This window comes from Cardiocondyla obscurior, linkage group LG14, assembly GCF_019399895.1.
Source record: "Cardiocondyla obscurior isolate alpha-2009 linkage group LG14, Cobs3.1, whole genome shotgun sequence".
Lineage (NCBI taxonomy): Eukaryota > Metazoa > Arthropoda > Insecta > Hymenoptera > Formicidae > Cardiocondyla > Cardiocondyla obscurior.
In genome coordinates this window covers 3,277,423-3,302,572 of record NC_091877.1, presented here as the reverse complement: position 1 = coordinate 3,302,572, position 25,150 = coordinate 3,277,423, and the positions used below count along the sequence as shown (strand labels likewise).

General features: G+C 43.5%; 2 protein-coding genes across 3 annotated transcripts; one reads left to right on the top strand and one right to left on the bottom strand.

Annotated features, from left to right (window-relative positions):
• Nucleotides 1-334: 334 nt before the first annotated feature.
• Nucleotides 335-24,134, top strand: LOC139107983 (uncharacterized). Its single transcript, XM_070665910.1, has 4 exons — nucleotides 335-986; nucleotides 15,775-16,019; nucleotides 17,230-17,380; nucleotides 18,388-24,134. The coding sequence occupies exons 1-4, from the start codon at nucleotides 842-844 to the stop codon at nucleotides 21,498-21,500; spliced, it is 3,654 nt and encodes a 1,217-aa protein (XP_070522011.1). The 5' UTR covers nucleotides 335-841; the 3' UTR covers nucleotides 21,501-24,134.
• Nucleotides 23,205-25,025, bottom strand: LOC139108001 (cysteine-rich PDZ-binding protein). 2 transcript variants are annotated; one of them, XM_070665948.1, is made up of 3 exons: nucleotides 24,718-25,025; nucleotides 24,533-24,628; nucleotides 23,205-24,443 (listed from the first exon to the last, which is right to left on the bottom strand). In XM_070665948.1, exon 3 carries the CDS (start codon nucleotides 24,391-24,393, stop codon nucleotides 24,091-24,093), a length of 303 nt encoding a protein of 100 aa, XP_070522049.1. In that variant the 5' UTR covers nucleotides 24,394-24,443; nucleotides 24,533-24,628; nucleotides 24,718-25,025; the 3' UTR covers nucleotides 23,205-24,090. The 2 variants fall into 2 exon arrangements, with proteins under 2 accessions (XP_070522049.1, XP_070522048.1); XM_070665947.1 differs by having other exon boundaries at nucleotides 24,533-24,605; nucleotides 24,718-25,019.
• Between the last annotated feature and the right edge of the window lie 125 nt (nucleotides 25,026-25,150).

The window sequence follows — 25,150 nt, the reverse complement described above, 5'->3', positions numbered from 1 at the left end:
CTGTCGGAAGAAAAAGGAAACGGTTTGGAAATAATTTTTCCGTTTGATATATTTATTAATTTTGCGAAAAGTTTTTTAAAGAGATTTTGAAACTTCTGGAAAGTCTTGAAAGTGAAATAATTTTAGGTCGTCAGTAATGTGAAGAAGAAGAAGAAGAATTGACACCTAGTTGAACGCCCACGTAGCGCCAGTCCTGATGGCGAGGAGCGTCAACATTCTCCCACCCTTCTCTCCTACCATTGAAGTTGGAGGCAATGGAAGCACCTGTTGCTCGCCTACCTGTTTTACTCGCTCCGCGGCCTCCACGGCGCCGTTCCGTCAGTACGTCGCGCGGCGTTACGGCGAGAAGGACGCAACATTTATCGAGGTATACCTACGTGACGTGAACTTAGGCGCGCGCGCGCGCGCGCGACAAGCGGGCGCAAACGGACGTGTACATGAAATTGCGTGCGTGCGGGAGAGAATTGCTTCGCCGGCCCGGTGCTTTTGGGATCGACAATTGAAACGCGGAAGGATACGTCTGATCGCGTTTTACGCCGCGGTGACTCGGTCGCGAGTCGAATATTTCCGCCGACGGAGTGACGAATAATCGGGTCGTAAAGAGACGTAGGTACGAAGTGAAGCGCGCCGAGAGTCCCGATCGGTTCGCGGACGCGAAACTATGCGGCCGAATTGACGGCACGGCGAAAAAGGAAAGGGTAAAGAGAGAGAAAACGAGGCGGAAGGGTAGAGAGAGGGACGGAGATAGAGCGAAAGAAGGAGAACGAGTCGCGGTAAGAACGTCGCGACCGGTTGAAAGCCGTGCGAGAATATGTGCGCGAGACGGGCCTGAGCGCGAGCCATGGAGGACGCAGCATCAGCAGCAGCGCAGGATACCTGCTTCGGGGCGGGCAGCGTGGCCGGAGCCGTGATCGGGACCTTTCTGACGACGATCCTTCTGCTCGCCGTCGCCGCGTTTCTCTACAGGCAGTGGCGCCGACATAAGAGTGAGTCCTCCCAATTTAATCTTCTCGCTTCGATCCGCCGGTCGTCCATCGGTGACGCTTCTCTACCATTTTTTACGTATTTCGTTATGCCCACGCACAATTATTTTACCCTGCTACGATTTACGACACGTATATGTATTTCACGTTTCGTTCAAGAACCGATTAATTTCCTCGAGAACGTCGTTTTCTGGTTAGATATTAAATCCGCCAACATTTTATTGAAATCCACGAGTTGAATTTACATTTTCTACAGGGTGTATCGGGCCAAAGGGAGGACCTCTCGAGGGTAGGTGAATTTTTTAGAGGCGTGTAGGAAAGCCCTTTTACCATTTTATAAAATTCTCAAAGATAAATCTACTTACCCTCGATGGATCCTATATTTGGTCTGGAACACTGTATATTTAGGGATGCCCGCCAAAGCGCGTCGCTTTTTTCATCCGCAGATGATGCTCGAAAATATTATTTTCGAGGGGGGAGGGGGGCGAGAGGGAAAATGGAATCTTGTTCTTCCGATTAGAAAAGATAGATTGCATCGTAGTTCGCTGCGGCACAATAAAACCAACGTCATTCAGAGAAATAGAAGCTGAAGGGGGAGATGCACTTCACACTTGGATGGATATCCCGGTTCGGGCATTAATTGACGTTATTTTTAAAACTGTCCCGATTGATTCGTATTTTTTGTATCACCGGATGGATGAATGTACTTCCCTTATGAACTCCCGCGAGATAACTTACTCGATTCAAACGATTCCGGGGGCAATTAGAACGTTCGGTTCGAGCGTCACGTTCGATTAACGCTTAAAGTTGCGCGACTTGAAAAATTTGACGCTCAGGAAAAGGAATTGAAAGTGATTTTCCATGCCTTGACACTTTCCGTATGAATTATACTGGTGTAACGAGTCGCCGCGGTACGAGTTTCCGCGTGAATTTTATTTTCGCGCGATCCGACCGATCCGGTCGCTCTAATCTAATTTTCTAAATAGAGACCTTCGCTATGCTGTCACGATTTACTTTTTATTTGTATTAATTAAATAATTAATTTTTCTTTAAGATTTGTTGATAGGAAATTTTTTTGAAAGAAAAAGAAAAAAAAAAAAGATAGCGACTGTAATCATATTATTTATAAGTTTGATACTTTTCTGATATTTGTTCGGTATTTTTATTAGGGTTACGTAATATAATATTACATGGAAATGCAGCACATGCAAGAACTATAATTAATGAACGACAGTGAAAACAATTTTTTCCTTCATGGGAAAATATAAAGCAATTACTATTTCTTCGGCAGATGACTTCGGATAAGACTTAGTTAACAGATATCGCGGTATGTCGGGAATGCGATAAAGTTGCGAAAAGTATCGTAAACAACTATCTAATCGTAAGCGCGGTCGTTCCGTATCGATAGCTGAAACGGAGAGATTTAATGTCCTTCGACCTACGAAGAGTCGTTCGCCGGGGGATTGCATTCCCGCAGCTTCAGAGCTCCCGACAATCGGCCACATTTTTTTTTTTTTTTTTTTTACCGAGATTTTTGCGTAGCCGCGCGTTCCACGCACGGTTCGGTTCGACCAGTGAAAGTAATTCAACACGCCGTGCTCCGCGGTTGAATATACTCGCCTATACCGGTATGCCTATTACGATATTTGATCATGACGAAATTCCGATGTTACACACGCGCGTGAAAATGATAACCACCTCGGCGATCTTGCTTTCGTTCGCAAGCATTGCACTTCGCCGAACGTTTGGTACTCCCGATACGCAAAAAAAAAAAAAAAATAAATAAAATAAATAAAAAAAGCGCGCGGCAAAATTTTAAGAAACGGAGATATGGGACTCTTTCGCACGTTTGAAAACCGCTGATTAATTTCCGTTAATAGAAACGCGTTGTTTCCCGCGGGGGCCGAATTTCCGGAAGCCCCGCGTGACTTCGCGAGGGGGAGCGAAGAATGCGCGTTCCTGGAGGAAATACCTTTGCCATTGTAATACGGCGGCGGCTGGCAACGGCAGGCCTCGGTGCATCGTGTGTGCGTGTGTGTGGGACGTTAATTTTCCAGCGAATTCCTACGTGCGTGCGCGGTATCGGCGTCGCGAGTGTTCGCGAATCGCGACAAGATTTACGTTTACCTGAGGAGAAATGCGGAAGCGGCGGGTATATATCTCCTCTTACCTGTTCCCGTTCATCCTCGGCGACGCAAATGCTCGATATTCACGGATGGAAAGTTAAGGCTGAGAGAATCCTTAAGACACGCGTCTGCACTCGATTAATTGCAATCAAAACTTAATTAACGAGAGGATGTAATCTCGAACTTCACATTGATTTAACAAGTCCTAGACCAAGTTGTATTTTTTTTTTAATTAAAAAAAAATTTTTTTTTATGAACGCGCTTTTCGTGATTTTTTATTTAGTTGTAAATGTTTTTTTTTTTTTCTTGATAGGGATTAAGTTGAGAAATGCTACCGCGGGCAATTGCAAAGAATAATACGCAGATCGGTCGGCAATTCCATCGACGTGTGATAGACTCCACTCAAGCGGTGAAACGCGGCGTATGAATAAGAGGTTTGCGTGTTTTAATATGGCCTCTAATTCTCTCGTGTTGCAGCTTATCGTTTAAATCATATTAGCGATCTTGAAGCTTATCACGCTGTTACAAGTCGCCCGCTCTCCCTCCTCCGCGTAATTTACGCTTGCGATTTTTCACTGACGATACCAAAAAGCTATGCGGGCGTTCTAACGATAACAAGAATCAATTCGCATCGTCCGGCGATAGACGCGATGATTTTCGGGGCTGTCTTTCTTGGTATTTCTCGATAATTCGCCGCGTTTTGCGATGCAACGGCAACTCGACGATCTCGCGAACAGCCGGGAAGAACGGGACAAAGTCGCGGGTACCCGCAGCGCGACGTATAAGAATAAGTAATTCACACCGGCGTGCAAGTTGCAAATGTCACCAACGTGTAGGTAGACGCGCGGGGGAGAATCGTCGCCGGCAAATATGGGGTCCGCGCGCCTATCTCGAGGTGTCCTCTCGGCGTTGCGCGAAGGCCGCCTGCGAGAAAGGCGGGAAAACAAGGATGATTTCCTACGCGGCGATTATGCGAAATGTCGAAACGCTCGTCTCTCTTCAACGCGAGACACCCCCGCGGGAGGCGGCGAGAGCGCTGGAAGACGTCGCCGTCGCGGAAGAGGCCGCGGAATTTGCGACAAGTCGCGAAAGCAAACACCCCCGGTATATGTATATGCATATGCCCGCGACGGGCACTTTTGCGACGAAACACGGAACGTCACGTCGACTTACACGGGTCGCTGCTACTCAGGCGGTTGTTGCATTACGTGTTAAATGGCTATTCTCTGTTTATCCTTTCGCCGGGTGAAGTAACAATATCGATCCTATCGGGTTTTAAAACATCGACGCGGCACAAAGAGCCTGGACGTCTAAGAAAGATCGCGCGAAAATTAATACAGAATTCAAGCGACTGTACAAGAGTAAAAAACCAAATTCGAGAAAAGAAAACCCTCAGTCGATCGAGGAAACATCATTCTTCTCGAAATCATTCAATTTACATGTGAGTCCCATCCAGTTTCGCTCTGTCGTTGTTTCAATTCTCGACGATTTTCTGCGTATTTTTTTTTTTTTTTTTTTTTTGTTTTAAACTAAGCGTTTTTTTTTTTTTTTTGGTTTGTATTATACGCACGCTCACGAAGAGCGATCAGAATATGCAAGCGAAAGTAAAATCAGTCATCGAGATACATGTCGTAAAGGCGACGGTGAAGCACGTTGAAACGAGACGCCAGAGACGTAACAGGTGTTACGACAGTGGGCGGTGTGGGCAGTGATTACAGATTGTAAAAAAAAAGAAAAAAAAAAAGAAAGACCGAGGCATCATTTTAATCGCGACGATTAGGCGCGACCTTAAAGCTGAATAGACGACCGATACCTTATATGTCGCGAGAGTGCACGTCCGATCGGTCCACGCGCAATCTGAATCATTGTTCCGAAACTGCACCGTCCGTGCAAAACGAACGGTGCAAAGCAAATGGAAATTCCACAGATTCATTATCCATCGCTAAATACCGGGGTCGTGATGCAAATCGCAGAATCGCGTGGATGTGGATTAGGGTTTTAAGGAGGATCCCGCGGTTTTCTTCGACCCGATCGAAGGAACATTCAGGCGGTAGGAGAGAAAGCGTGCGAAGGAAATGATCGACGACAAGAGAGTGCAGCATCCGCGAAATTCGTCGGTAAAAGGACGGCTCGCCGAGTCGCATTCGAATCTGGAGCAGCGCGTATGGGAATTAGCCTGCGAGTTTCCCACACCTTCCCATTCGCTTGGCAATAGCTCACCGACGTGCGCAAGAAATCTTGATGCGGGGAAATTGGATTAATAGCTCACTCGCGAATCGCGCGCACGGTCACCTAAACGAACGTCGGCGCGATAAACTCGCGGATAAGAATCGCGTTTGCGATCGATGTGAGGTGTGCGTTACGCATTGTTGGCACCCGAGCTGCACCCGAGCTTCGATTGGCCATCGTAACGTTAATTGAAAATCTTGTAACAGTCATCGGCATAAAAAAAAATTTTTTCTTGAGCGTACTTGCCTCTCGGCAGGCACCGTTTCTCTTTACGGCGGCTTTATTATACGATAATCTATTAATTCCGCGGCTGCGGTAACGCGAAGTGACGCAGTATCGTGATTCGAATCACGATGCGCTCGTAATCAGATCGTTCGCATACAGACGCGCGCATTGTTCAATTTTCATTCACAAGCACGGGTATTGTGGGCCACACAAAAAAGGAGTGAGAGAGAGAGAGAGAAAGAACCGTATACTAGGCCGAGCCCACTCGTCCGATGGGGTTTTCGCTTTCCATTAGACGCAGAAGCGCGCCCATTTGAGCGTCTCAACTGGAGCGGCAAAGTTTCGATTAAAGCAGTAATAACGTCTTCCTGTTTGAGATAAAACGGAGTATTACGACCCGCGGACACGCTTTTGGGATCCCCTCCGGGACGAGAGTTGGCACATATCCACCGGGATTCACTCAATTTCGCGAACTTGACCGCAAATTTGCGCGAGCTCGACATTGCGGCAACGACCGGACGGTTCTCGAAAACCCCGCGTTATTCCCACTGACATCTTTGACATCGAAGTACCGCTTAGTTCTGCATGAATTCCAATTCTGCGAAGCGGTACTTTTAATCCGAAAGCGGTACTTCTCTTGAGAATTATCAGGACGATATTGTTAGGCTCGGTTGTATATTACCTGGACGTCCCAAAATGAAATCGATCAATAAATATACGTACGTTTTTTCCTGAAAGTTATATAATTAATTTTATCCGCTATTAACGCTCGTACGAAAAATAATTAACTGCGGAACCACCGTTTTTTTTTTCGATTGAGAGACGGGGGATTCTTCATTCGAGCCGACGACGCGCGATTTTCATCGACCGGTTGAAATTCAGTCTCTCAAAGGGATCGAGCGTTTCTCTTGAATTTTTCTCGAGTGCCCGAGCACGTGTGCGCCCCGCTATCCGTCTCGTAGCGAAACCGAGATGTGGGCGTAAAGAGTAACTGCATCTCGTTACGGCGGTGGCATGGAGGCAAAATTGCATTGTACCGCGGTGGGTTCCATTGAACCAGCCAGCCGGTGGCCGGTGAAGGAGGCAAAGCGGAGCGAACTCGCGGAATCTGGGCGCAGAATGCAGGGACCGCATAAGAGCGCCGCTTTATCTGCCCGCGTATGAGCGAGATATCGGCGAACGGGTTTCGCGACTCCGACCAGAATGGAGTTCGGTGAACACGTACACGGGCCCGCCTTACACCGGGTGTTCCGTGATTTTCGCAACAGCGGCGCATTTTTCCAAGGAGAATGACCGTAATGGGAATGTTGATCGATTCACCTCAGTTCTGCACGGATCAATTCCGCGGAGCGGTACTTTGTCCAACTTTTCGCTCACCGCGGCATTCATTTACGTTTTATGCCGGCTTTTTCTCTTCCTTTCTTTTCCCTCTCTCTCTCTCTCTCTCTCTCTCTCTTTCTGTCTCTTTCAATAAATTTTTCTTCGACGCCGATAAAGAACAAAATAAAACGACAGAGGAAAATTTACTTGTACGTGACGTGACTTGCCGGTTTTTATATTATTTACGGGCTAATAGAATGTGTCTAATTAATAGCAAAAGTTGCTCGGCTAATTAAGAGATCTTGTCGGCTAAATTTCACAATGATTCTGATGGATACGCGGATAAAAGATTCACGTAGACCGGCACGGTACATTTTTTTAATTGCGATAAATTCAGACGATAAAGTTGTTATTAAAATTTGTAAACGCGAGGATAAAAACACTGAAAATTACAACGCGCCGTGCACTCCGAGCTGCGAGCTTCTATCTAAAGTAGGGCAATACGCGAAGACTAGCAATTGTAGACGATCAAGGAAGAGATAAACCTAGCGGCTGACAGTCCACTGTCACTCGACACGCATGTCTTACATAATAATAGTAAACGCGTTCCTTTTAGCATACCGTTTGCTCATCGATGAAATCTAAAATTTGTGGAAACATCTTCCAGAGTCGCGGACTTTCACAAATTTTAATCGGCAGCTCAACGAAAAATATTCCGCCTTTAATTCGACTCGGCGAATTTTTGTAGAGTTTTCTTTCTACTTTTATTTCACTCCAGTTAAGCAACATTTAAAATACTTTGAATATTTATACGTCGCAGGCATAAATATGCACGCAATGTAAATGCTGACAATGTTGTGCTAAAGTTTTTTTTTTTTTTTTTTTTCTTGTTTTTCTTGTAACACTTGCCTATATGCTCTGAAATTAATTACGAGATGAAAAAAGAACGGCTTCATTAAAATGTCTAAATTTTTCAGTCGTATTTTTGTTAACGTTCGACAGATTTCGCATTGTCGGACATCTAGCACGTGCGAATTATCATGTATGCAAATTACGGTACAATTATCTTTCTCTCATTTTAATACATTCGGGTGAGGGGAGCGGGGAGGGATGTACATATAATGCACGCTGCGCTCTTCTGAAAGAAGCGCGATAAACGGAATACATCCTTTACAACTCGGTGGTGGTACATCCACTTTAACACAGGTTCAACCGATCCCACTTATTCTTCGATTAAAACGTATTATGGCGCGTGAAAGAACGCGAGAAATAGTCTTTTTTATCTATCGCCGGGATCAATACGCGGTGTTCCTAGGCACACAGCCGCATGAAATTACATAATGAAAAGCAATCCCACGTCGGTCTACCTGGTGCTCCGTCCCGGTTGAGATCGATGGGGACCGGCCGGCCCGTGGGCCGTTTCGTTTATGAAAGTCTCCTACTTTTCCGCGGGGCCGCCGTCTCCTCTTTGCGTCTCGAACCCGTGATTTACGAGTCACGCATCTCCGCGCTTTCTCATGTACGTAATTTGATTTTCTACATGCACGTGGGCAATCGTGTGCTTTGCGCTCGACGAGTCGAAAAGGTATTAACGCTCCGCGACTATCTCCGTCTCGCGCGCGCACGTGACATCGGAGATTAGCACGTCGTTATAAAGTTGTAAAGCAAGGATGAGAGAGACTGCCACCGAGTGTCGTGGCCTTGATCGCGTAGGAAAAATTGGCGAGAATTTCTCGTTGAATGTATCGAAGGTATTTTAAATACTCCTCCAGAGATTCGCGACGAGACGTGTGTCTCCAACCGGGCAAAGTCAACGAAAACTACGCGATGTATTCGTATAACATTTTAGGAGAAGCGTGATGCTTTTTTAACCGATCCGCTAATGGGAGGTAAATTGATTAAATAAATGAAAGAAAAAATAAAAAATCCCGGAGAAAAATAATGGATAGCTTAGCGCGCGAGATTTTATCTCTTTCTGTGCACTAAATTACAACGGGAGAGAACGCGGTCGGTCGGTCGGTTGCTCGCTCGCTCGCTCGCTCGCTCGTCGTATGAAGATGTAACTCAGGTGTCGTCGTTGGATATTTTATTATCAATGCCGCCGGGATTCCGGCGTTCCAATCGTTAGTGGCGACAACGAACCGCCGTCGACGGGAGAAACTCCGGCATGTTTGTATGTACATTTCGCAGCGACGTGCGTATGATGTAAATAAAGATGATAATAGCGCGTTATCGCGCGCGTTATAAGCCCCGATGGTGGTTACGGCGACATGTGACTACGACATGTGCGACAATAAGCTCTCGAGAGATAGAGAAATGCAATAGTAAGGTGTCGTGCTTCTTATTATCAAGATCGAAGTATAAAATAGCACACGAGCTGTTAATGTTAGGTAAACAGGCAGATAATTAATTTTATTTCATATCTTCGGCTTATTTGGCGGTGTTATAAAAAATTACGCAAAGAAAAAAAAAAAAAAAAGAAATTGCCGTTCTTAATTATTACTTAAATATTAATTGATATATTTGCCAAATTTGATCCTGGCTATGATGTAAACTTCGTGATTACATTACCGCTCGAAATTAATCCTGGTCTCGTTTGTCATAAATTATCTTAGATTTTTTTCAATTTCCCCCCCTCCCCCCTGCCTTATCTTAATAATCTGCACTTAACTTTTTTTATCTTCCGTCCTCGGTTAGTACAATAGACCGCGCTATACGTGGCTTCTTATTTCTACGATATACACCTTGCCAGACATTTTTAATCTCAATCTCTGATAATTTACACGTAAATTTTTCTTTCGTTCTTGTAACAGCCTGCTACAAAGCGAGCTATTAATACAAATTCCAACTATTAATATTGCAGAATGATTGAAATATATAGCGATATTCATAAAGAATAATTACAAAAGATACGATCAATGAATTATAAAACAATAATTGTCAAGAGGATAACGAGTGGCCATTGACCGAATATTTAATCGATAACTAAAAGCCCTGCTATCTGATCGCGAGGACTCCGATGAGGAAGTTCTCGGGAGTTTAGCGCGCGAGCACGCGGGGGGAGACAACCGAGCGATCTTATTCTTTAATTTCTCACGATATCGAGTCAAGCCTGTTCATATCGAGCAAGCGTTACGTTTACGCGAGAATAAATAAGCTCGCGTTCTCTGATTCGGCCGCGAAGCGGAACAAACCGCGCGCGATTCCGCCAGACCGCGCGACGTCTCTCCCGTCGCGAATCCTGGAAAGTGGGTGAGAAAACGTGGAGTTTCTCCCGTTACATGGGGCCGACTTAGGTTGCCGATGTCGTTACGTCGCGCCGTCCCGAGACGAATGGCGCGATGGACAGGCTCGTTCTTTCCGCGACGAGGAAAACATTTGTTAGACGTCCCGCGGCCCTCATCGCGCGGAGTTTAAGTCTTCTCGCGGCCGCGGCGGGAATAAACGGACTTCGGTTAAGGCTTCTTTTTTTTTTTTTTTTTTCTTTTCTTCTTCCTTTTACAAACGCCACGCCTAGCATTTCTGCATAATCACGGCTGTTGTCATTCCCCTACCTCGGCATGCCGCGATCCCCGTCTCCCTTCTCTTCCGCCGTAGAGTCGCCTCGGAGAAGGACCCCTTCCTCCGATCGCTGATACCTCGCATAGCTCCTTTCCCCCGCTGTCCTCAGGAATCTGAGTACGCTGTAGATACAATGTGCATAGTAGCGAACCGGTGCATTATCGAATGCACGGTGTCTTTAGTTATTGCATGAGAGAGAGAGAGAAGCCGCGCTTAGCGAGCCTACGTTCAACATTTACACCACCGGACCGCGCACTCGACTTTATGACTCGTTTCGTGTTATATCATCATTACGGATCTTGATTTACGTCAGTCTCTCGCGAAGACTTTATTGAAGAATTCACAGGAAATAGCTGCTTTATTTTACGGTTCGCGTCCATTCTGGATCCCTGCACGAGGTCGAGAGTACAACGGGGTGCCCGCGTGAATCGGTTCTATCGTCTTCGATTCCCGCTAAGCCTGCGGGTCCGTCTTTGGACCACCGGTGGAACGAGGTGAAGCCGACGATCGTCACGTACCGAGGTGATATTTATGGCGCACCGTCTTTTTCTGCGCCGCGCCGACCTCGGGGGCCGATGCGACGTGACCTTGAAGAATGGCGAACCGGCCGTGATGCGGTTGCGATGCCGCGCGATGCGGCAGGTCTGCACCTAAATACCAGATCACTGGAGTACGGACGGAATCGCTCACGCATGCCGCACCGGGGTGCGTCGCTCGAGTTTCTTCTCGTAATTCACGGAAGGTTGCGCAAGGATAACAAGAGCATTCGCGCCGTTCCCTTCCCTCTAGCTTGCGCGTCGCCGAACAGTTTCTTTCTCCGGATTACGAATCGCACCTCGTTCGGCCGATTGTGCGAGGAATACCCGCGGCGTTCTTTTAAAAATTAATAAAAGAGAAACCTCCCGTCTGCAACCATGATAATTAACGGTGATCTAAAGGAGAGAGCATTTCCTTTTCTTTTTCTTCTTTTTTTTTTTTTTTCGGACTCTTAAAGTCATTTTTTCCGAAACTAAATTTCAATGTCGCAATATATTATTTCTATTATTCCTTATCTGGAGTCTTTGCAACGTTTCGCGTTGAAGCAAGGACGCGTTCCCGAAGAGTCGCAGCTCGTATGATTCATTGTCGGCGCGAAATTACGCCCGGCGCTTTACGGCTCCACGGACACGTCTCGAATAGACGTAATTACAATGTTACGCGAATTCATTATTCATTTGTGGAAAATATCGCATCGTAACTCGCTCGACGGCGTGGCGTTTATCAGTAAAAGAAAAAAGAAAAAAAAAACGAAAGAAAGAAAGAGGGAGAAGAGATATGAAAGAGATTCCATAAAATATGGGACACTTTGAGTGACTCATTGTCGGTACGATCCAGATAGATAATTTTAATTTGAAAATAAGCTCGACTACACCCACCGCTCCGGACGCTACGCGCCCACTTTGAAACTCGCTCTCGATGTAACCGGTTTTATCATTATTTAACACAAGCGATTATGACAGAAATTTAGTTTTGTTAACGTCTCCTCGCTTATCTTCCTGCCACTTATTGTTTAGCCTTGAAAGCCGAGGTAATCTACTCGCGCAAAAATCTGTCGTGTCCGTTTCGCGTTACGTCGAACTAAAATTCAAAAAATTGCGCCGCGTCGGGGAGGAAAAATTACGATAATGAGATCAAAATTGCAGCCGGCCGATCAGAATCTGCTCTTCGCATCGAGTCGAGTCGACGATATTTTTGCCAATCGTTTGCCTTGCGACGAGTCGAGAAAAAAAAAAAAAAAAAACGATTGAAAAACCGTGTGCGACCGAGATTCCACAAGTCTTTCCACTTAGAGACGTCGTTCCTGGGCTTGCTTTCGCAAAAGGCCATTATCTTCCCGACGGTCGACATCATCGCGTTATACTGTTGCCTGTAAACGGCGTTGGGTCACGAAACTAGCACATTAAATATTTACACATAAGTAAAGAGTGTTTTAATCGTTGAGAAGATCCGCGAGCGACAATGGCCTCTCCAATTCTTATAAAACTTCGGCTTGGCAGTCTTACGCTATATTCTTCGCGACTCGCTCCGGAGCAATTAAAAGAAAAAGTTCAATGACTTAATTTGGCTGCGAAAAAAATGGAGAGGAAAAGAAATTAATCTTACACGATTAAAATCGAGTATTAGTATCTACTAAAAAAAAAAAAAAAAAAAAAAAAACCATGTACACACATCTCACCATGTAAACTCTGAGCTTTTCTCGCGGCGAGATCATTACCGAGCGCCCTCGTTATCCCGGGTGTTCATCAGGGCCCACTCTCTGTACGAGAAGACGTTCTTTCCGAAGGAAGTGTCACCCGCGGCCGGCGATCATGTCGGCGTCCCGCTGAGAGGGGCTTCCGAGACGAAACGAGGAGATCACTTGGATCTCGATAAGAGCAACGCGGTCGGAAATAATGGTAGGGTGTGTGGATCGCGATTCGAAGCTCACGGCGAAGACGAAGGAGGAGGAGGAGGGCAGGAAGACGGCAGGGCGAGAGAGAGCGAGCTAGCTCACCTTGGCGTCCATGGTATGCGCCCATTGGCGTACCTCGCAAAGGCGTAGCGTCGTAAACGCGCACGGTGGGCGATGGCGTCTTCGATAAGAAATCTCCGGCCGGAGCCGGGAGGAAGGAAAACGAAACAAGCCGCCGCCGCGACAGCGCCTTTATGGTCATTCGTATCTCTCGGCCCGTGTCGTATCGCCCCCGAGGCGTTTTATGCGCGCCGCGAAACAATACGATGCCGTAACCCCGTTAGAGACGTTGACGCCAAATCGCTTTGCTTTCGATGAAACGGTGACTTAAACGCGGGAGGTATCGCTAGCCCCGAAAGTCGACGAGTCGAGGAGGACGTCGCTGGACCGAGGATTGAAGATGAAAACGCGCGGAAAAAGTCCTCTCGATTTGCCGACGGACAGATCCCTCTCCTCGATCAGCGGAGTCTTAATTTCTTCCTGCGCGAAACAATAATTGAGAGCCGCGAGAATTAGAAAAGCCGCGTCGCCACACCGCGGCCTTTGTATTAATTGAGATACCTCGTTGCTGATTAGGTTACATCGCCCGGGCTGTTCTATTAAATTTGCTCAGATTTGCTCCTCGCGCCCGCCGCGAGCGGCTTATTATTGTTATATACGGATTATTATTATTATTTGCGGAATTCTGCCGCTCCAGTCATGAATATGGAAAACAGAACGCTTATTTGGTATGCTGACACATTGCTGAATCGTGTATATCGGCCACTCAATGGCTACATAACGCGCCGAAGATTACGTATTCGAGGCATTTTCAGTAACTGTGAACAAAACTGCAGTAATTGATAAAAAGAAAAAAAAAGAAAAAGAATGTTAATACTGTCGAGTCGTAATATTACCTATTTTCATGATACTACTTCCGTCCAAGTTTTATATAATTTTATAATTGAATATAAAAATAATACAAGATTTATTTTGTGAAAAAATATTCTCTCACGTCGAAGAGTGATTCTTTCTTGTCTTTTATTTATTTATATATATTTTTTTTAAAGACAAAATTTCCAGAATGAAATAAAAGAAAAATTGTATTGAGATTTAATAAAAAAAAAAGAAAAAAAAATTACTCCGTGGTCTCTTTCTTTTCTCTCTCTGTTTCCTCTTTCTTTGAAAAATTCTATCCGGCAAGCCGAGCCGTTTCGCGGTATCGCGCATCGGTAATACGAAAGTATGCGCGTCGTTTTACGGTAGGCATATCGATGCCTCTTCCCTTCCCTTCTTTGGCCAGGCGCATCTGCATCGAGAGAATGCGAGCCCGGATCGCGGTTTTAAGTATTTCATTTACTTCGCCGAGATTTACCTGGAGAGGAAGAGAGAAAGAGAAATATATATATACGACGCGTCGGCACGCGCAGTAAATTCTTACCCGGCTCCTGTCTAACAAGAGCTTTCCTTCTTTTTTCATAATTTTTTCCCTTTTTTTTTTTTTTTTCTCCCCCCTTCGGTCGATCCTCCACGCAGCCTTTCCAAGTCGAGGCGTCGCCTCGATTGTGCATACCGGGCACGATTACTCGCCTCATTGTGCGTTACGCAATACGGTGGAAACCCGGAGGGAGGGAAACGAGGGGGGAAAAAAGGAAAGAGATGGCAGGGAAAAAGTGAAGAGCTGACGTGCAGTTTATGCGTGCTTGTTGCGCGAGCCGATAAATAAACAAATGCGTAGGTGTCCGCGAATGCGCGGCGAAAGCGCGGAGCCGGAGGAATGCCGCGTCGCCGAGGAAAAATCCGGGACATCCTTGCGTAACGTCGCCGTGCGTGCACGTGATTGAGCAAAGGTAAAAAGAAAACAGAATAAAAAGAAAAAAAAAAAGAAAAAAAAAACTTTTTTACTTAGGATGTCGCTTGTTATAAGTGGCTGCATGAATTTGCGACACCGAACTTGGACGTGTAGCCTGAACACGGCGTCATTGCAATTCGTCGCATACGTTTGCCGTTTTATCGAGATCGGCGAGAGCAAATGTCGAAAAGCTCCTCTTCGGAATTAAATCGTAAAAAATAACAGCGTTGAAATAATTAGTAAAAAAGCCCACTCTAAAAATTGCCGCGTACGTAACAGTCGCGCGATTCTAATCTGTCGTACGTACACCGAAGAGCAGATATAGCGTTTTCTGCGGCGACAGCGGCTAGCGTACGTAATCCTAGGCAGCGGAGGCAGATAATGAGAGAACGGGGGGGAAAATCGGTCATCGGCAATCCGGCCGGCGCGGTACATACACGCGGCACGTTTCAAACTCGACGTACACGACTCTAAAGTCACGTTCGCTAGCTGTCGTTGACGCAGCAAACGCCATATCTGCATTCTAGCGTACATCATATGCCTGGATACGGTCAGGTCAAGTGAATAGCTATCGGATATGTAGTGGGACACGCGGGCGGTTTCGAAGAATGCGCTTCCTTCCTGTTGTTACGCCGGGGTACGCCGTATTTGGACGCGCGCGCGTGCCCCGGAGATGCGCGGCCGCCTGTACGTTTTATAAGTAACGTACCACGCTAATGAGTCATGTCGCGATTACGATTCCATTCGCGTGCCGCGGCCGTATCCGCGCTTATGATGCGACGAGCGGGACTCGCACGGCCGCGGCTAGCGATAAATGAACTTTAGACCAACGAGCAGATTCGCGTATGTCTTCGTTTAAAAAAAAAAACAAAAAAAGAACTTACTCGGGATTTGACAGAGAGCGATGTTAATTAATTATTCCTTCTGGGTCGGCGAGAGAGTGGTCCTATCTCAGGAAATTGTTTCTCCGAGGAAGACGCTCCTCTGACGGAATTGCTATTTTCGCAGGTAAACACTTGGTGCTGGTGACAGATCCTGAGATCGCCGAGGATGCGTACGCCTTCGATAATCCTTGCTTCAAGGACGCCACGCCTGCGGCGACCAGCCGCGCCACGGAAAGACCGTCATCAGTCGTCCACAGTGACACACCTTCGAAGGATTCAACGCGATGGTCCACACCCTGGATGTCCCTGGGTCTCGGCTCGGCGGTCCGCAGCGACAAACGCCGGACCCTCGACGACTCCTGCGTCGGAGTAAGCACCTTTTATCTCGTCTTCTTTTTTTTTTTCCTTTTTTTTAATTCATTTTTTGTAAAAAAAAAAAAAAAGATATTGTTTTATGCATACGTCTGTCACGCTTGATCGTGATATTACTTAACAGCGGTCTATTTTATTTTTCTCCGTAATAAAATAATTGAAGGTCAACAAGAAAATAATTAAATTCACTTCTGGCGTTCGAGGGATCTAAATAAAGATCCGAATTAATTTTTAATACCGTATTATACGTCGGAGATCTTGATAATTTAAACGCATCCGTAATTAATCCTTTCCGCGTTGAAACAATTGTTGCACTCTGCGCAAATACGTAAGTATGATTAGAATGATGCATCAATGGAGTTTTAATTGAATGTTATCAATCTGAACGACGGAATTATCGCGCCGGGTAGGCAATAAATTCCGCGGATCGAACTTTAATGCATTGCTATAATAGATTTCGTTTAGTCACGCGATAATAAAGATAATTGCAGGATGAGGTAGATAAAAGCGATTATACATTTATGATTCTTCACGATTTAATCCGACTTTGAAATATTTCTCTGGAGACGTAATGCTACAGTTGAAAATAATTTCCAGAGGCTTATTTAAACCCCGTCATCAAAATGCCACACAGATTGTGCTTATTAAAATATTTTTAAAGATAAATTTTCGAGGAAAAAAAAAAAAAGGGAAATAAGACGAAAGAATAAAAAATAAATACATGGAGAAAATATAGAGTTTTACAGAATACCTTCGAAAAATGTACAAGATCACGTTGCGTCAGCAGATGTATAATCCATGATAAATGTTCGGCTCTGGCGTCACGTTTTTTATTAAGGCAAGGTCCCGAAAATTCGGATATCCATCAGGCCGTAATTTATATCCCAGCTGGATATTGTATATGTACGTGACACAACCGAACGTAATAATACCGTCAATGGACACGACATCTCTTTCATAAGAATATGACGTATCTCTCCTTTATCCACTTGTCCCTGCGTTATTAGCTCGTCATCGGCGAAGTTCCCATTCATTGATCGTCTCTCGGCCAAATCGCGCTCGTGAATCCATCATATCTTGCATGTACATACCCGCACACACACACACACACACACATATATACCGATCTATACGTAATAACACGACTCCCGTTGGGAGACTTTTCATCGCCCGTGTAACAATCGGCTCAACTGTTTTCTTGTTACAGTCCAAGGCCACCAGGGTAAGTCTAGTCAGTCTGCGTAGCCACGATTTTACCGGACTCGGCTTCAACATCTGTGGTAACATGAGGGAGGGCATCTTCGTCAAAGACCTGCTGCACCGAGGACCCGCATCCGAATCTGGAAAAATACATCCTGGTTAGTATTATCACCCGAGATGCTTCTTCACTTCGTGATAATTTTCGAGCGCCCTTTTATTCTAAAATAACACAACAGATATCAATGTTGAAAATTTGATTGTCAAAACTTTATTTCAACTTTTAATTCTGTACTTTATTCTTTTATATTTTACCTTCAATGCTTTTTTTTTTTTTTTTTTTAAATATATATTTATCTTTTCTCTTTAATCACTTGCGATTAGATTTTCACATTTAATCTCGTTATCATTGCACATGACAATAACGTACAGCAAGAATTTTCTCCTCGTTCGACATATTAAGACTGCAGTAACATAATTTCTGTTGAGAAAAAGCATTTGCCTGGCCATAATTATATGTGAACGAATTATAATTCAATACCTTAATTAATGGACGGACGTGTCTGTCTTGAAGAGAGCAGTCCGCAAACCTGAGAATCATTCCACATACCTACATTCCGCAGTGAAAACACTGTTACCGCTGTGCTCGTGCATTTGATAATGCGTGTCGTGAGACGATTAAAATAAAGCATCGAGCTTTCATTAAAGTTCTCGCTGGCGTAAGTGGAGTATCCACCGTGCCACGACGTCGAATGGCCCAGTTTGACAAAGATAACGGGCTTAATAAGTTTTCAATCTTCGCTTAAAAACGCAATTTACGAAAACGTCTTTATTCGTTGCAGTTACCATAATTACTCGAAAGTAGAGCTAAACCGTTTCGTATAGCGATATACTGTAGCTGGAAATCTCGAGATTTCGATTTCTTCTGGTAATTTAACACACTTTCGGTCATTACGCTCGCGCTAAGAAATGCATGATCCGAATTCGCGTGTTTTTATTTTTTTGAAATTGCAGTTTCACAATGCGCGATCAAATGGTATGTTACAAAGAGGGAGTGCTTTCCTTTTTACGGAATAAAAGGCGAAAGCATTTTTCTCACAGTACATTCTACGCTGCGTTACGGAGATCGACTCGTTACTTCTTTTATCGTTTTCTTTTTCCGTTGCAGGCGATCGTATTTCCAGCGTGAAAATCAGTTTCCGCAACATGGTGTACGAGGATGCATTGACGATCCTAAGCTATGCCTCGCCGTATGACGTAGAGCTGGAGGTAGAAAGCGGTGGTAGCGGCTCTAAGCCGACGACATTGCTGAAGAAGAGCGTGGGTCCGAGCCCGACGAGGATCTGCCATCCTCTCTACAGGAGCCAATCAATTCCGGAGCTGTCCCGGGGCCACAAAAGCATCGCGAAACGGCTCTTTATTGCCGACCCGAACGAATCCGTGAGCTCTAATTACTCTACGATGAACTCAACCCTCAAGTCTTCGAAATCAACGCCGGCTGGAGCGCAAAGCCTTGAGAGGCGTCACGACGAGACAAAAAACAATCATCATCATAAGTTTGGTATTAAAGTGCTACCGGCGTTGGATGGCACCGTGCATCGCATTGAGAATCAAAATGAGCACAACACGAATCTAGAGAGAAGGCATTCGCGTAAAATGGACGCGGAAAAACTGCTAACGAACAGGCAATCCGCGGTGCCGGATACCGATGAAAAGACCATCTGCAACGAGCGTCTTCAACAACGCGCAGATCACAGCGTCGTTCCTACAAGGATCACCGTTGATAGTATCGACATGCCAGACAAAGGCAGGAAGAATGCCGACGGGGAGCTTAACATCCCATCGGAGGTGCCGACAGAAGTGCACAACGCAGCTATGGCAGCTCGTAGAAACCGAAAAAGTAGTTCCGAGCCCTTAAACATGCAGAAGAACAGTCCGTCCGATTCCGATGGGGCTAAGAGTCCTCAAAAAAATAAGCGGAAAGCCCCAGCGCCGCCGAAGAGTGCTAACGAAATTCCATCTGCAAAGAAAGACGCCATAGATACTATTGATTGCATCGCTGATTACACGGATGCCTTAGGTGATTATGTGAACAAGGCACGTGACAACACGGACGCTGCTGCGGACGCTCGAAGGCAACGTTTAGAGAATCTGCCGGTGAACAGACGGAGCTCCGAATCGGATACTGACAACGAAATGCAGAACAGCTTTACGATCGAGTTGAATTCGGCGGATATTACCATTCATCGCACTCCTGTGCCGGAAGCAGACGACGACGCTGACGAAGACGATATGTACAGAAAAGCAGCCAGCTTGGGCGACTTATCCAAATATGAGAGCAAGACCTCAGCGACTTTGGAGAGAGCACAGAGCCTAGATATGAGCGCCGACACCGGGGCGAAAAAGCGTAAGGCACCGTTACCACCCGAGGACATTAACGAGTCCACGGAAGATCTTACGAAACTCGATCAGATCGATACGTTTGATCGACGGAAGCTGAAAAAGTCGAACGAATGGGGCACTCTGGAAGACGTGATTTGGAGTGAGACTACTCCCGAAACAGAAGAGAAGGCGCGTGGAAAAGCGCGTACGAGGAAAAAAAGCAATGGCACTTTGGAACGTTCCAAGTCCGCTGTGGAGATCAAGTTGAAAGAAGATGTTACTTCGATAGCAACGGCGGACGATGCATCCGAACAAAAGAAGCCCAGCGATGATTCAGATCAAGAAGTCACCAGTATCGAGTTATACAATCTGCCATTGAGCAAACGATTGACTGAAGAGTTTATTCGCACCGAGCGAATGTTCAATCCGGACGAGGATAATTCCCTGGCTAGAATCGTAAACGACGGTCAAGTGGTAAAAAGTCCGACTCCGAGAGAGATGGAATTAGACTTCCAGTCGGGTGACGGAAAACAATCCTCTGAAGAAAGCAAGCGCGAAGAAGAGATCGGAAACGAATTGGATAATAGTAATATATCGGAGAAATCGGAGGACTTCAGCCGCGCTTTGCGTTACTTCGAACTCCACGCGAATGGCTCGCCGACGTCTCCGGAACCGACGACGAAGATCAATCTGGCGCGCCTAGACGAATGGAAAGAAGAAAAATCATCCGTTAATGACGTATCGCTTTACGCCGGGAAACAGGCAGTCGTAGAAGAACCTATCTTAAAAGTAACCGTTGATAGAGGCTGCCGCGGTTGCGAGGATAAATGCAGCCACCATAATGCAGATTGCAAACGCGAGAAGTACGCCGACAGGCAGCATCGCGTGACCGTACGATCATTCTCGGAGGACAATAAAACAAGTAAGAGTGCAGAAAGAGATGCAGAACGAACGTCGACACCAACGTATCTGCGAGTACACGCGTCGAAATCGGAATCATCGTCCAGGCATAATAAAACTCAGGACGAAGAAGAGCACGCGGAAAGCAAGAACGGCGGTACCTTCTCCACGTTCCATGCGCATCGGACAAAGTTCGAACAGCGGGGTAACGACAGCCAACAGCACGATAGGTATTCTCCGATTAAGACGAAATCGCCGACCGAGTCTACGTTCGCTGACACGCACTTCGCCAGACGCATTATTAACGTCTCCAGCCGCGACAAGGATGACGAGGAGGAAGACGAATACGAGTTCGGCTCGAACGTAACGAGCAATAAGAGCTCGTCCTCGCCGAAAGAGGATCGTCATAATATTAGCAGCGTCAGCGTGTCGAGCGGCGAAAACAGTGAGGATAGCGGTCTGGTGCGAGAATCAATGGATTACAACAATCCGCAGGACACGGAGAGCCGTCCACCTTTGCCTAATACGCCTGTGCCCCTGAACGCTGTTTCGAATCAAAAGATGACATACATAACGGAGATCAAGGTGTCGCCCAACAAGGAAGGAGTTCGCGAGACCGATAGCGAGAACGAAGAGGTAACGATGGGGACTAACGGCGAGTCGCGAAAGTTTGCACGGCACGAGATCAAGGTAACGTCAAACGGCAAACCTACATCCGGCAAGAAACCGCCAGTGCCACCGAGGCGATCGGACGTCACGAAGAGTCCGAAAGAAGATCAGACAGACAAACAGGTCGTGTACGTGGCTGAGTACAAGTCCGTGACAGGCAAGAAACCCCAAATATTAGATGTACACCCGGGATCAGAAGTCAAGCAATCGGAAAATAAAAAGTTTGAGCATTGGATCTTCAAGGCTGACAAAGAGCAGAGTCGGTGGGGCTCTGCTCCCGGTCAACCTGTAACGAATATCGTGCTCTCGCCTAGGGACGATACTAATTAGAATAATTGTGACCTTCGATTTCTTCAGGAACGCGAGCGGAGGTAATCGCTAATTATAATATATCATTCAATTAAAAAGAGACATTTTATTCGAAAAATGTCAGAAATAAGATTGCTTCGTATACGATATTTCTTTACGAAGACGAAAAATAGCGATTGTAGCGATTAATAGAAAAGCGTATGTATGAGTGCTGATAAGTGATTCCAATTCTATAATTTCTAGAAAATCAAAAATTTTTTGGATAACATCCATTTCTAAGATAGCCGATTTAATCGAAGATTTCGAATAAAAATAAGACTAAGTGTCGTAACAATAATTTTCAAATAAACGATATTTTTGCATATAATGTATATTTCTTTGTATCAACTGCTGGCTCGTTTCTTTTTGTCTCGACACTTAGTTCTTTTTTCGTTTCCAGTCTTCAACTCAGTTTGACCTCAATAAATGATTATAGATGAAGGACAGAAACGTATGTAAGTCTGAAATGAGAGAATATGATTAACTTTATGTCACGTATACGTTGATGCATTTCTTCAAGTAATATATGTTTCATACACGATATACATATATTATGAATTATGTATGTATGTACATACATTACACAGCCAAAAATAAAATTCTTTCGAATTTTACTGAAAAGTTTCAGCCTTCAAACCGAGATATATTTTCGTCTGAGTATGTCTTCTGTGAATAAAAGAGATATTCAAAATTATCAATTTAAATAATGCAATGAGATTAATGTAGGTATATTTAACTATACCATATTAATCATATTTACATTATACATTTTAGATTTTGGTAACTCATGCACTTCTACTTAAAATCCTGATGCTTTAAAATTACATAAATGGCACAAAGATTAATTAAACAAACGTAATGGATAATAATATCGATAATAAATACGAAATGATCGGTAAAGTGCTGAAAAACTACGTGCCATAAAGAATAATTATAATTAAAGGAGATTACATGAGGTAGAATTGAAGGTAAATATATAAGATTTGCTGTGTGTGTGTTATATCTGACCGATTATCATACGAATAAATAATAGTTGTAAATGCGATCACTGTGTATACTTTTTCTTAAATAATTTTCATATATAAATGTAGGCCAGTGTTTTAAATGCGACGGCTAGCACATTTTTAGCCCATTTTATAAGAAATCATACATTTTTCAATTAACTTTTATTCCCTCTTAATTAAAATGTTTTTTAATAGAATATTAAAATTTGCTAACAGAGTATATAAATATAATAATTAAAAAAAAAAAATAGTACGTAATCTTAACTTATCTAAAAGTTTGCGGAAACTATTTTGTATGTATCTTACGTATACTAGCCTTTTATTTTTTAATTGTCCACGCTCTTGTCGCATATTTAATGGTAAATGTGGTCACTCCATTTTTCTGGGTATAGTATTATTGTTGTCTTATCCATGTATTAAACGACTTTAAGAAGATGGTTACATTACGTTACATAATGCCAAATATTTAGTAAAGATGTAATGTTTTTTTTTTTTTTTCCCCGTTAATTTCTTACAATTCACAAATATTTCGCGGTTATTTTGAAATTAAAAAATTACAAAGTATTATCTTATTGTTTGCAATCTTAATATTTTATTTTACTTAAATAGAAGTATTTTATATGTCTTATACGTCCGTTATAAAATATGAATAATTTCGTCGATGAGACGTATTCGTAATCAAATAGATCGCGTAGTATGTAAGAGAAATAATTTGTAAATTGGGACTTTACATATAAATATATACTATATATATATATATATATATATATATACACACACACACACACACACACACTGACTTCGTTTATTAATGTACTAACATTTCTGTAGCTCGTAATTTTACATCTTACTGTTCACGCATATTATATGAATATTGTTCGTATGAGATACAAGGTAAACATAATTCATAAAATATTACGCATTAATTGTACTATTTGCTTTAGATATACGAATGCTCAAACAAAATGTTGAGCATGTTGAAAATCTTAATAATGTAAAGAAGTATTCTTGCGTGAGAAGGCAACGGGGATTTAAAAGTGTATTGCATTTGTTATAATGCGTGGTCGAAATTTAAGATACAAAATGTTTCACTGAATATGCGAATGTAAACTCGTGTTATTAAAGACAAGTGAAATTGTTATTGTTAGCTGCAAGTCAGTCATCGAGTCTTTCCATATATGTTAAATGTAATATAATTTATTTCTAGACTAACATGTGTGGTAACATATATTATTGTTTAAATTTGTTAGTCACGAATGTATAAAGTTTTATTGAATAAAAGTGTATATTTTTAGACATACTGATATTGTAAAAATATATTTTTTTACATGATAAATTCTCATCGGAAGATATTACTTTTGTTTGTTATAAGTTTGTTAAGTATATTGCATCTTGAGAACAGTTTGTGTTACGTTAAAAATATAGTTTTCACATTTTTAGTAATTAAAAACTGATAATTTTCTTTTGTATGTACTATTAAATTTTCCTTAAACCTATTTTAAACATAAATTTATAATAATATATGCTGTAATAAACTATTTATTTTAAATACATTATTGTTAAAATTATTATGTAGCAGATTGCTTATAATTCTTTGTACTCATCAGTTTTTTACCACACATAGAACAAATGGCTTTCTTGTATGCACAGGATTGGCAATAATGCGATCCCACTTGATGAACTTTCTGTCTACATATTCTACAGATCTCAAATTTTGTGGTATATGGATTAAATCTTGCTTTTCCTGCAGAAAGAGCTTTGTTCTCACCAACTTTACGACCTCCGCTTTCCGTTGTGTTTCTTGCACCTGATTTCCAAGGATCAGGAGTGATAACTTTGCCTAATTTCTTTTCACATTTTTCACAAACCATGTTGATACTTCTTACTAAATAAAACTTACTATATAAAACTAAGTATTTGCCTGAAAATAATAATTGAGCAATATAGAGCACTGTAAAATCTGAAGATAAATTATTTATTAATTAAAGATTAAATTATATTTTGTTATACCTGAGGCTGTAAACTGAATCCTTTCTCAAATCAGTTTTTGTACATTTGTTCAGAATGCAAAATCTTGCATAAACTAAAAATAAATATACATTATCCCTAATATGATAAAAACGAATTATACGTTTGCAAAATATTAAAAAGACGATTATATTATATTATGATACTTTGTTTTTAGGTTATAATACCTTTACAAGGTAGTTCTCACTTTTTCCACATGTTTATACATACAATATCAATTTTCTCATCAAAATATCGAATTTTTCGACACTGGAACTTTCTGAATTGTCGCAATTGACACAAAACTACCTAAAAAACGTAACTACGTAACGAGTATTAAGAAAAACAAATCCTTATTTCGATCGTTCCGAACATTTCCGACAGAGAGCCCAACTCGGAATTGCGGCTTCTACGCATGCAAGAAAAGGCCAGAGCTATACCCTGTCTGTCCTCCTCTTTCGCGACGTCGCCGTCAGTTATTGCAGCTTCTCGGTAACATCGCCGAGTTATAAGATGCCGGCGACGCCGCGAAAGAGGACAGACAGGGTATATCTCTGGCCTTTTCTTCTATCCGACGGCAGCCGAAGCGCTGGCTTCACACGGACGAGCCTCTGTATCTAT